The 12908-nt window shown below is 34.3% G+C and overlaps 1 protein-coding gene across 16 annotated transcripts in view; it reads left to right on the top strand.

Annotated features, from left to right (window-relative positions):
* Positions 1-12908, top strand: part of GPHN (gephyrin) — a 643001-nt gene that overhangs the window by 554477 nt on the left and 75616 nt on the right. For all 16 annotated transcript variants that reach the window (XM_082734092.1, XM_082734090.1, XM_082734087.1 and 13 more), the window contains one exon: positions 9535-9590. In XM_082734092.1, coding sequence (XP_082590218.1) covers positions 9535-9590 — 56 coding nt within the window. The remainder of the gene's footprint in view (positions 1-9534; positions 9591-12908) is intronic.

The raw sequence follows: 12908 nt of genomic DNA, 5'->3' as shown, positions 1-12908 counted from the left end.
TCACTATGATTATTATAAACACATTTCCTTAGACCATCTCTGAAAAAGAGGTTAACATTTATCTGAATTACTATTCTCCTGTTCTATGTGAATAAAATGTTGGAGAGATTAATTCCTACTAGTGTATTCTTTCTCAGGGATACTATCTTGGATGCACCTCATTCAGCTTCATTTCAGTAAATTAGAGTATTTCTGAAAACATGAGTAACAAATTCCTGGTAGATCTTGTGATTTTTTTCTTCCAAATGTATTCTACCTATGGTACTTATTTTAATGAATATTGTCCAAAAAGAAAATTATTTCAGTCTCCCAATAGCCTCATTGGCTCTTCTTGTTTCTTGTTCTTCAACTAAAATGTGAGTTCTGTTTTGAAATTATAATTGGTAGCCATATAGAATTACTATAAAATGAAAAAGGTCCTTAATTCCAGAGTAAAATAGACAACTTTAGCAAGTAAACTACCAAAAGGAAAAGAAAGTCTATTTTTTACATTCTTGGTAATATAAAGGAGAAAGTGAGAAAATAAGTTATTTGAGGCAGAATTATTCTCAAACAGAATGTTGTCCTGTGATTTTTGCATGAGATAGCAGCATCTCAATAAAAAGAAACTATTGTCTTAGCTTTTCTAGTTACCAAAAAAGAGTGACTAGCCTACATGAGCCTTAAAAGAGCCTTTCTGCTTCCATGGAATCTACCAAAGAAATTTTATATAAAATTAACATCTGGTATCTTATTTATTCTTTTGTCTTAAAACAGTGGTGTTTTCAGCTATTTCACACACACACACATACACTCACCAATTAAAAACATCTAACATGTCACAATATAAAACGTTCAGCAGATTATTATGTAACTTGTTCACAGTATTTCTTTCCTGTGAAGTGTTGCTACCTCCAAGATACAGAATATATAACAGAGACATACTACATAACAGATAACCATTGTGGATATGGTTAAATCTCAAAAGTGGGGTTATTTGCTGTGTCTGTATATACATACCAACATCATAATTAAGTCAGCAAAAACTAGTGGTGAACAGAGAGGCATGGTCCCAGTCTTTTCTGTGTTAAAACACCCTCAGGCAGTGTTTGGTAAAGAATATCCTTGAGGCGATTGTTGTGGCTCTCTACCACTACTTCGTGTACCTTCTTCTCTCCACCCCTGCCTTCCTTTACTCCCATTCCTTTCTCCCCACTCCCTTTATTCTCCCTTTTTTCTTCTCCTCTGCCTTTGCCGTAGGCCTTCCAGTAATAACCAGTGGCATCTGTGAGCATTGCTAACCCTGTAGGTGTAAAGAGGTTCCTAACTTGCTCTGGATCACTAAGCATTAGCCAGTATCCTTCAGAAACATGTGGCATAAAACCCCAAACCAGTTGGAGGATCACTTGCTTTAAGGTATGTGGGTTGAAGAAAAATCAAGACAGTAAAAAATGACTGAGCAAATAAGAAATAGGAATGGCTTTTTAAAAAGAAAGAAAGAAAAAATAGAGTTTAAAGAAGGCAGAAATCAAGTGATGACAATATAATAGGAAGACCTGTAACCTAATAAAACTAAAACTGCATTCAGGGTGGAGTGTTTTTTTTTTTTTTTTTTTTTTTTTTTAAGAGATAAGGAGACATTTATTTTGGGTGCTGGCAGCTGGGGAAGGTGACAGACTCAAGTCTTAACAATTGACCTCTCCCAAGGATGGAATGAATTTGAAAGATAGAAAATGAAAGAAGCATGTTACCCCTTAATTAAGATAAATACAATATTTTTATTAATATTTTTGAAGAGTTATATCCCTTTGCACTGATTAAGCTAACCATCTTGATGTATTTCCAACTTCCCCTACAAATGTGGATGCCTATTATCTCACAATTTCTTCGTAGATGTTAATAAGGGCAAAAGTACCTCACATGCCAAATTCAACTTTCTTGAAACTTTCTAATTCAAAAGGCTTATGCCTCCAAAACTTGTTTTACAGAGATGATTTAGAAAGAGGGAAAAGTCTAAACATACCACTAATTATTTTGAGAATCATGTGTAACAATTCTGGAAGGATAGAAGACAAATCCTTGCCACTGGGTTAAAGTAAATTTTAATTTTTTTCTTTTTTACATTCTGATTGAAATACGTACTTATGAGAAATACAGAAAATTAAAAAGAACATTTTAAACTTACCCATTATATCACTCCCTAACCACTATTAACATTTTGTTGTACTTCCTTCCAGTAGGTTACATTGCATACTAAAATTCAGTATCACCTCTGATTTAGAGCTTTTGTTCTTTGACAAAACCCTTGTCCTAGGGTTTCTATTTCTTCCACACAAATCCCAGGCCACAGCTGGTTTTCCATTTGATAACCTATTGTCTTTCACTATAGTTCACTGTGGATAAAGAAGAGGACCTTACGATGTGGGAATATTACTCAAGTGAGCAGAGAGATACATGAATTAATTAATTTTGATCAATTCCAAAAAACTTAAAATAACTGTGTTTAAGGAAATAGTATCTCTTTCCCCAGTATTACCAATAAATGGGCATTTTTTTCCTGGAAGATGATGGTAAAGAATATAAAATCCTTTCTCACTCACCTGTCCTACTCTTAACTTCCTGCTTTCCATAAGAAAAAGCCACAGATTTAAAATTCCAAACTCACCTGTTTTAATTCCTCAATATAATTGTAGCAACTATTAATCTTGCTGTGCTAGTCTTATAACCTGTCCTTGCCTGACCCAACACTTTCTATAATCTTAATTTCAGTATACACACAAATACTATTACCCTGTCAGCCTATTATCTAGTCTTAGTTTGGTTCCATAATCAATTCTTAATTCCTTTGCCTGGTTGTTCTGTCACAGATATTTCCTAGGACCTCTGAAAGCTATGCTTTCTCTATAGCCCCAGTTTATTCAGTCCTACCAGAGAAATGTTGAAACTCTTTATTATTGAAAATCATAATAGCTACAAGGTGTTTTAAGAGGCTCAGAGGGAGTTCCCATATGGCCGGAAAATGAAAATGAAGGATAGTTCTATGGCAAAGGGCTCAGTGGAGATCATTTCTATACATTGCCACAATAAATAGTTATCTAATGGTATCCATTCAAAAATGATATAATCTTTAAATAAACAGGTGAAGAAGACTAAAGCGTTTCCTGGACATTAAAAAAAAAAATAAGAAGAAGGTAGAAGTGGGAAAAACTTCAGGGTCTAGCATTAAGCATTATGAATCAGCTATAGAATAAACTTGCTGCATTATACAATTTGGCTTATATTGGTTTTATCACTCCCTTCAATTTAAATTCTACAATTACAAAGAAGAAAAGAAAACTCATTAAGAGAATTTTCTAAATGTGGGGGATGGGGGCTCTAAGCCTCTTCAGTAATCCCTGGAATCCGTCTGCGTTTTCTAATGATATACTGTGGCTTACTTAGTTTATTTCTTTCCAAGCTTTAGATTCATGTGCAGCATACCTCCACTTCTGCTCCTTCCCACCCAAGTTTGTAGAATTCATCTTGAAAATGGCAACTTTTCTTTTACTTGTCTCTTTAATAGATATTTTAAAATAAATATCAGCTAGTTAGATACATCATTATTTTTGTCTTTTTAAAAAAATATGAGCCTTGGTGATAATGTAAAATCAGGATTTCTGTTGTAGCTCACTAATTTTTTACTCATTTTTCTTTAAGTCTGAATTTGTTTATTTGAAAATAGACAATCTTAGAGTGTTCTGCTCCTTAGAAAGGGTAGTTCATTAACCAGCACCATCAACATCAGCTTGTTAGAAATGTAGAACCTCAAGCTCTCTCCCAGACCTACTGGATCAGAATCTGTATTTTAACAAGATCTCCAGTTGATTTATATGCACATTAAGGGTTGAGAAATACTGTTATAAAGGAAATGATAAAAACAACTTCTCTCTTGCTACCAGGAGCCTTCTATAATGTGGTTTGACTGAGCCTTCTTTAGCTAGCAGTATAGAAACACATTTCCCAGATAGAAATTTTCAGGGCAAGGTGAAGAACATAGTGTAAGTGAGGACATATTCTCTTTCCAGTCAATGCATCTCCCCTGCTTCTTGGAATCATTTAAGGGCTTTTCAGATATTGGCCTTCTTTTTTTTTTTTTTTTAAGATTTTATTTATTTATTTGACAGACAGATCACAAGTAGGCAGAGAGGGAGGCAGAGAGAGAGGAAGGGAAGCAGGCTCCCCACTGAGCAGAGAGCCCAATACGGGACTTGATCCCAGGACCCTGGAATCATGACCTGAGCCGAAGTCAGAGGCTTTAACCCACTGAGCCACCCAGGTGCCCCAGATATTGGCCTTCTTGACATTATAGCAGGCTTGCCCCCAAATGATCTACAGCCACTCATTATTCAGTGACATTTATTTGGAGCATTTGTGTGCAATATTGATATAAGGCATTTTGAGTCTAGGTGTATTTGCATGTGTGGGGGAACAGGAGACAGGAAGAAAGTTGAAGAACAGAGGGTTTCAAAAAAGAAAGGGAGTGATCCCTATCTCTGAGGAGCTCATAATCTAGCTGAAGAAATAAAAGCATTCACCTTTTTAAAATTATTCAAGAAAACTTAGAAAACATAATACTAACCTCTGTCTTCTTTCTCTCTCACAAATCAGTTTACAAACTTCCCACCTATCAAACTTCCCACCTTCCCAGTATTATGAAAATGCTAAATTCATTTCATTATTCTTTTAACAAATATTTACTGAAAACCAATGATGAGCTAGGTACTATGCAGACAGAAAGCAACATAATCCAAGTTATATAAAATTAACCAGAGTAGTCTTTCTAAATATTCTAAAGAAGGTCAATGCTGACTCACATTTGAAAACTATATACATAGACCAGCAGGAAATGGAAGGTATTCAAAATACAGTATTCTGTGTTGAAAAATATTAAATTATTCATTTATGCATGCATCCTTCTAAATAGATTCGTAGACACCTCATTTATTTATTGAACTCATTCATTTATTGAACATTTCTAATACTTCACATACTGAAATTTTATTGAGTACCTGTTGTGCAGCAAGTGCTATGGATTCTCCTGGGACAAATAAGCAAATAATTGCAATTAATTAGAAAGCCATAATTAGAGTTATTTAGGAAATACACCAGAGAAGCAAAAGAGCAAGTAGCTAACTCTTGAGGAAAGGAATCAGAAAAGACTTCAAAGAAAAGGTGACACTTGAGCATCTTAAAAGCTAAGAAGACCTTAGTCAGAAGGCACAGATAAGAAAAGGACACTCCAAGCAATGGAAGTAGCATATATTATGGAGCTGAATTATGAGTCATCTTGGTACTCTCAAAGAGCTCCAGTTCTAGAAATTGAGAGTGACTGGGACATAAGATATAAGGAGGATATGAACCAGAGGCCTTTGCACATAGGTGAAGACCTTTAGATGGAGCATTTCCATTTCATATTTCTCTTTCTTCCTCTCTCCTTCTCTCTTTTTTTCCCTCTCTCTTTCTCTCTCACACACTCACACATCCCTTCTGCCTACTTACCTTTTATTCATCCTTCATATTCAAACCAGAAATCCTTTTATCAAGATGGCTTTCCCTTACCCTTACAGGGTACTTCCACTGTATGGAAGGCACTTTCACTGTATGCTCTCATAAAACTATGTTTCCTTCCAATAGAATAGTTTTCTCTATTTGCATGTATATATTCATTAATGTGATTGATTAATATCTATCTCTTCCACTACATCAGTGACTTTAACCCCACCCACAAGACACACATTAAATACACTATTATACACATATATAACATATGTAACATATACAATATAAAAATTGTGCATATACACACATATATAAACAAAAATAAGTTTCATGAAACAATATTCATCTTGCCATGTGTGATAAAATATATTTCTATTCATTTTCATTTCAAAAACTTTTTACAAGTTTACTTTAAAACCCACCTCCATATTTGCTCCAGAGCTTGAAAAACATTGCAGCAAGTTGGCACTACATTAGAATAGAAACCACGTCTGCTGGTTTTACTCCACTCTGTCTCAGCACCTAGAATGACACCTAGGACACAGAACACTGTATAGAAATTTAGTGAATGAATGAGAGGAATAAAAAGCTTTAAAAGATACTGTTTTTAAAGTATTATCCCAATTTTTATCAACAAGAAAACTGAAGTTTAGAGAAAGTCTTAATAATTTGCTGAGGCAAGGGAAACAAAAGCAAAAATGAATTATTGGGACTTCATCAGGATAAAAAGCTTTTGCCAGAAAAGGAAGCACTCAACAAAACTAAAAAGCTACCTATGGAATGGGAGAAGATAGTTGCAAATGACATATCAGATAAAGGGCTAGTATCCAAGATCTATAAAGAACTTACCAAACTCAACACCCCAAAAAAAAAAAAATCCAACCAAGAAATGGGCAGAAGACATGAACAGACATTTCTCCAAAGAAAACATCCAAATGGCCAACAGACACATTAAAAAAATGACCAACATCACTTACCATCAGGGAAATACAAATCAAAAACACAAGGAGATGCCATTTTACACCAGTCAGAATCACTAAAATTAACAAGTCAGGAAACAACAGATGGTGGCAAAGATGTGGAGAAAGGAGGAACCCTCTTACACTGTTGATGGGAATACAAACTGGTACAAACACTCTGGCAAACAGTATGGAGGTTCTTCAAAGGTTAAAAATAGAGCCACCCTATGGCCCACCAATTGCACTACTAGGTATTTATCCAAAGGATAGAAACATAGTGATTCAAAGGGGCACATGAACCTAATGCTTATAGCAGCAATGTCCATAATAGCCAGAATATAGAAAGAGCCCAGATGTCCATCATCCGTGAATGGACAAAGAAGTTGTAGAAAATTACTTAGCTACCAAAACCAATGAAATCTTGCCATTTTCAAGGACATGGATGGAGCTAGAGAGTATAATGCTCAGCGAAATAAATCAGTCAGAAAAAGACAAATACCATATGATTTCACTCATATATGGATTTTAAGAAAAAAATGGATGAACTTAGGAGAAGGAAAGGAAAATAAAATATGATGAAAACAGAGAAGGAGGCAAACCATAGAGACTCTAAACTATAGGAAACAAACCAAGGGATGCTGGAGGAGAGGTGGATGGTGGATGAGGTAATCAGGTAATGGGCATTAAGAAGGGTACTTGAGGTAATGAGCACTAGGTGTTATATACAACTGATGAGTCACTAAATTCTACCCCTGAAATGAATAATAAGTGTATGTTAACTAAATTGAATTTAAATTTTTTAAAAATGAAAAAAAAAATAATTTGCTGAAGGTTCTGAGGCTACTAATAGGCAGAACCAGGATTCAGATTCAGCTCTGTTTTACTTTAAAACCCTGTTAATTTCCTCTCATTCAAGAAGTAAAAGAGAAATGTCTAGGTTGCTTATGAGAGGTGGCAAGCTGGTAAAATCTCTAGTAGAGAAAATAATTTAAAATTACTTTATTCACAAGATATAGTTGGTGTTTGAATTCTGAAAGATAATTGACTTTTTAATTTTCTACAATAAGAACATCAAAATTCACTTTAAGACACTATAAAAATAAACAGAAGGATAGATGAAATAAGATAGATAAAATGTTGATAATTGTGGAAGCAATGATTCTGTCCGTTTTATGTCTATTTTAAATTGCTCTTTTAAAAAAATAATTTTATGTTTTAAAAACACCAAAACATCCTAATAAGAATAACATTGGAGGAAAACTATTCTTGTTTTTCAAGTGAGCACTTAAAATATAATAGGATTCCAAAAAACACAAGAAAGCTAAGAGTTTATCAACTAAAATAATGTCTATGAAGCACAAGATACAACATCTAGTACATAGAAGAGACTTAGTGTTAATTTTTTTTCCTTTCTACATCAGGTTAAACAAAGCCACCTGTGCAAAAAAAAGTGGCTCATTATAAACAATATTATATATAAGACTTTTAAAAAACACCACTTTGTGGTCACATTTTTAAAAAATGAATTTTGGGGAGCCTGGGTTGCTGAGTCAGTTGAGCATCTAACTCTTGATTTTGGCTCAGGTCATGGTCTCAGGATGCAAGGCTTGAACCCGGCCCTGGTCTTGGAGCTCAGTACAGAGTCTGCTTGTCCTGCTCCCTCTGCTCCTCCCCACCTACCTCCTCCCTCTGCTGATAACCATGCATATGCACATGCTCGCTCACTCTCTCACTCTCTCAACAAAATTTAAAAATAAATAAAAATTAAAAATAAATTGCATATGTCCTTTTTAAAAGAAATACTTTTTACTATTTAAAGTATGGTTGCAAATATAATTAAAATATTCATATAGAAAGCTGTTAACTTTTCTGTATATGTGTCCACAAATCCTTGCCGTAGACAGATGACATGGAAGTAATGGTCGTGATCATAAAACTCATTTGATAGGTACTGCCTTGCCAGTAGTATGGATCTGAAATCCACATCATAGATGAAGAAAACCCTTTTGAATATATTTCTCTCCCAGAATATTTTTTGGTGCAGCTATTGCTATACTGTATATAGAAAAAAATTGGTTGAGTTTTTCCCTCTCAATTCTGTTTCTTCTGATTTAAAAATAAATAGTCAATGGAAATTGTAATGCAGAGTTGCCTGTATATTATGATTTAGAAATAACACTTTGGCCCATTATTTAAAAAAAAATACTGTATTGGAAATTAAGGTACTGTATTTTAGTCCTAGGTCTACCACTAATCAGAACTTGTCAACCTAAGTTCCTCCATTCTGTGATTCATTTCCTTCAAATGTCAAATGAAAAAAAGATATTTTCTTTCTACTTTACTGGGTTATTATGAAAATCAGATTGGGTAATAAATAAGAAAATAGTTCGAAATTTATAGAAAATGGAGAAATATGAATATAAATAGTAATATATCTATATAGGTATGTCCACGAGAGTGTACACATACATCACACATATATGCCCATAGAAAAGATAGTATTTATTTAGGAGGATGGGCTAGAAGAAATAGTTCTATTTAAAAAATACAAATATATGGGGTTCCTGGGTGGCTCAGTCATTTGAGCTTCTGACCCTTAATTTCAGCTTAGATTGTGATCTCATGTATCATGATCTCATGGGTCATGGGATCAACCTCCCCATTCAGCAGGGAGTCTGCTTGAAAATTCTCATCCTCTACCTCTCCCTGCATTCACACATGCTCGCTCACTCTCTCTTTCTCTCTTATTTAAATAAATAAATCCTTAAAAGAATTAAAAGTACAAGAATCAAATTGTGGCACAACAGGAAGACCATCTCCAGTAACACCAAGAAAGAGCATGATTAAATCACTTCTACTGGTACTTCTGAATGGTGGTTACAAAGATCAAACCAGCAGTTACAACACCATTGTCTGGTTGAGGAGCTCAGAAAAGTATTCCATTTTCCTGAAACTTTATCTGATCATTTGAGTCAAATTTTAGAATTCCAACACTAGATCCTTATTCCGTGCCGTACGTCCATTTTGATGTTTGTTCTTGGTTCTGTTCACCTCACAGCTGCTGATGGCCCAGGAGATCGTTTCATCATTGGGGAATCCCAAGCTGGTGAGCAGGTAAGATTCACAGGCTTGAAAGACTCTTAAGATTTCAATTTCATGGACTTTCAGCATCCAATTCTAAGTTTCTACCATCATTGTAATGGAAATTTTAGAGATGGATTAAACAAGTTATCAAAGAGATTAAAGGATGGTTCCCATGAGAAAGCTGAAAGAATTATTTTTTAACTGAAAGAAATCTGCATCTATTAATATATGGCATGGTATTTTTGGTGTGTCTCACAGATTCCCTACAAGCATTTTCCAGTCCTATGATTAGATGATTCTTTCTTATATAAACATTAATGTTCTAAGCAGACCTATAGTTTCTAGGTCATCTTCTCAAACTTTTCTCCAACCTGTATTGCGAACAGGGAAACTTAGAAGCAAATTATTTAACCTCTCTAGCTAATCATTTAGATTAGCTTTTCTCACTAGGGAGCTAGCCAGCATACAGGAATATACATATATTTCTATTAAGAAATGAAGCACTGATGAAAGTACAGTAGAAGGTCTCTTATTTGATACTTTTGAGTCAAAAATAATAATAATAATAATCTTTAAAAAGAGTCTAACAGCCTCAAACTTAAGTACATATATCTATATGCATGTGTGTGTGTGTGTGTGTGTGTATAAAACAGTGCTGTATGCATCATTATATTTAAGAGGAAATAGAGAACGTATGTTAATCCAGTGAATTTTGAAGGTTAGTTAAAAAAGCTGCTACCTTATCAAATAGAACCAGAAGAAGACCAAGATACTTTTTATCCTCTGCTACTATGGAGTATTCATAAGTATTATATAAAAATAAAGGAGGATATGAATGCATGGATGAATGAATGAATGAATGAATGAATACATGTGGAGGTTTGAGCAAAAGCTATGTCCCATGCCTTTTCTTCCTTGGCTTAGTATGTACTCCCATATGTGCTGAAAATAGGGAAAAGTTAAGTAAGTATATAGGAGAAGAATGGTGCCCATGGTGGTGACCCCAGCTACCTCATCCCTACATCCAAGCATCAAAGAGGTCTGTGTATAGATTGCTGAAGCCAAACTGGCACTATAGTGATTAGATGTTAGACACAGGTTGGTTTTAATCCTCATCACTAAAAGAACAGCTAGGCCTGGGTCCCTTTTTTATAAATGTCTTGTATTATGACCTCATAATTTACTCAACTTCTCAATATATACTTCACTCAGTGTTGGATGTCTGAAGCATCCATTTGTATTACAAAGCTACAAAGTACCAATTATTCAGGTCTCTGATCTTCAGTTGAGTCTATCTAACATTTATCAAACTATGTATACCAAGCACTGTGTTGCGTTCTAGGGGTATAAAGTAGATTAAGATATGATTTCTACTCTTAAGGAGTTTACATCTAGTGGAGGTGACAGAATATAACAACTAAGTATAATATATTAAATGTTAAACTAATGCTATCAGTCATGTACTGTGGAAGACAATAGGGAGGTTGAGCATTTCATCCTAGGAGTATTAAGAAAATACTATTGGAGCTGGACCTAAGAGGATTTTACAAAAACAGAAATGAGAAAACGACATTCTAGGCCAAGAGGACAGTAGAAATCAAGACACAGGTGTTTTTAAAAATTGCATAGAATGTTTAGGGAACTGCCAATAGTTCAGGGTAGTCAAAGCCTAGTATAAATAGATAGATAGGTAACAGATTAATAAATGCCTTTTTGTCTTCTTAAACCTTATTTACTAGTTAAGATTTCTGAATGTACTAGAGAACTAGGAACACAAAAAAAGTCATGAAACTTAAAAGTTGCTAATTTCTTGTAAGGTCTATGGGGAAAAAAGATAAAAACTATACAAGAAAATGGGGTTTCTCCTTGATTTATCTGTGATGTCCTTTATAACTAAGGTATCATACAGACTTTGTAGCAATCACAGAGATCTTACATTAGCCAGATTGCTCACTTTTTGGAAGTACGTATGCTTGAGAATTAGGTGCCATTGCATACACTGAGACAGTGATATACAAAATACTTTCTTAGTGTATCAAATACTTGACTTTAAATCATTTATACTTTGGTCCTATTGATTAGCACTGGACACTGTCAAAGAAAATATTACATGATTATAAAGTGCTGTCACTGAGCAAATCTCAAAAAAAACCTCAACACCTCTGTTAAGGAAAAATCAAGATTTTAACCATTTTAGTTTATATAAAACTTATAAGGTATATCAATAGAAATTTTTAAAAATGAGTTACTCATAAAGAATTGTTACTCTTAATCTAAAGGAATTACTTCACATATTCCTAGAGTTTTTCATCTGATTCCATTCAATTGAGGTTTATAAATATCTTTATATATCCAATAATGTCTTTTACATTGGATCTCATATAAGTGAGCTGGTAGGAAGTCTTCACCTATCACTTAGATTTACTAATCTTAGAGAGGAGCCACATTTTTTATTTAATGATTACACAAAAACACTTCATAAGTGTTAGTTTAAACCAAGAAGTAGAGAAAATTACATGTACAACCACAATAAAACTTAGAGTAAATTTACAAAGTATCCATTGAACCTGACTAAATTGAGGCAGGGCTACAAACTAACACTCTTCAGCTTAAGAAGCAGCTGCCCTGAAACTCACTTTAGGATTCACTTTCTGCCTTAGCCAAAAAGGCACTTTCAGCAAAAGAAGGACCTGTTTAGGCCTATATCAAATATCTTTGTTGCATAGGCTCTGAAGATAGTTTTAGCATTAATAACTCTAATAAAAATAAATATATATATATAAAAATGAACACTTTTCATCAAAAATCACTGCACTGCAAAATGACCATGTACAGTAGATTAAGGGATGTCCCAGACAATGAGTAATATCTAAGTTGAAATTTTTTTTTATTTTAATGCATTGGGCCCTAAACTTCTCATATGAAATCCTATGCAGCATCTTGGTAGAAAAATTACATAAAAATGCAACCATTCCAAAACCCTGAATATCTTTTATTCAGATAGCAAAATAAGGAAATATAAGATCCATAGCTCAATGCGAGAGCTGATCCCAAGAATCTCTTTTGCCAGTAACTATGGGAGAAAGGCAGGGAGAACACTGGAGTTTTAAGCCAAGAAAGATGGAATACTTCATGTAGTTGTGAGCTTCTGAGATCATACATGTTCATGCATTCATTCTAGAAATATTTATTCATCACCAACTTTGTGCTAGACACATTCTAGGCTTTGGTATGATAAAGTGATAAATATTTCTGGAGAAGGGGTGATTAAGGGGACTATACCCAAGAAATAGGGTTAAGGGAAACCAGCTAAGGAATGTTAAGCACCCAGGTGCTAACAATGACTCT

Source organism: Mustela nivalis, assembly GCF_964662115.1.
Source record: "Mustela nivalis genome assembly, chromosome: 6".
Classification (NCBI taxonomy): Eukaryota; Metazoa; Chordata; class Mammalia; order Carnivora; family Mustelidae; genus Mustela; species Mustela nivalis.
This window is presented reverse-complemented; position numbering and strand designations above follow the sequence as displayed.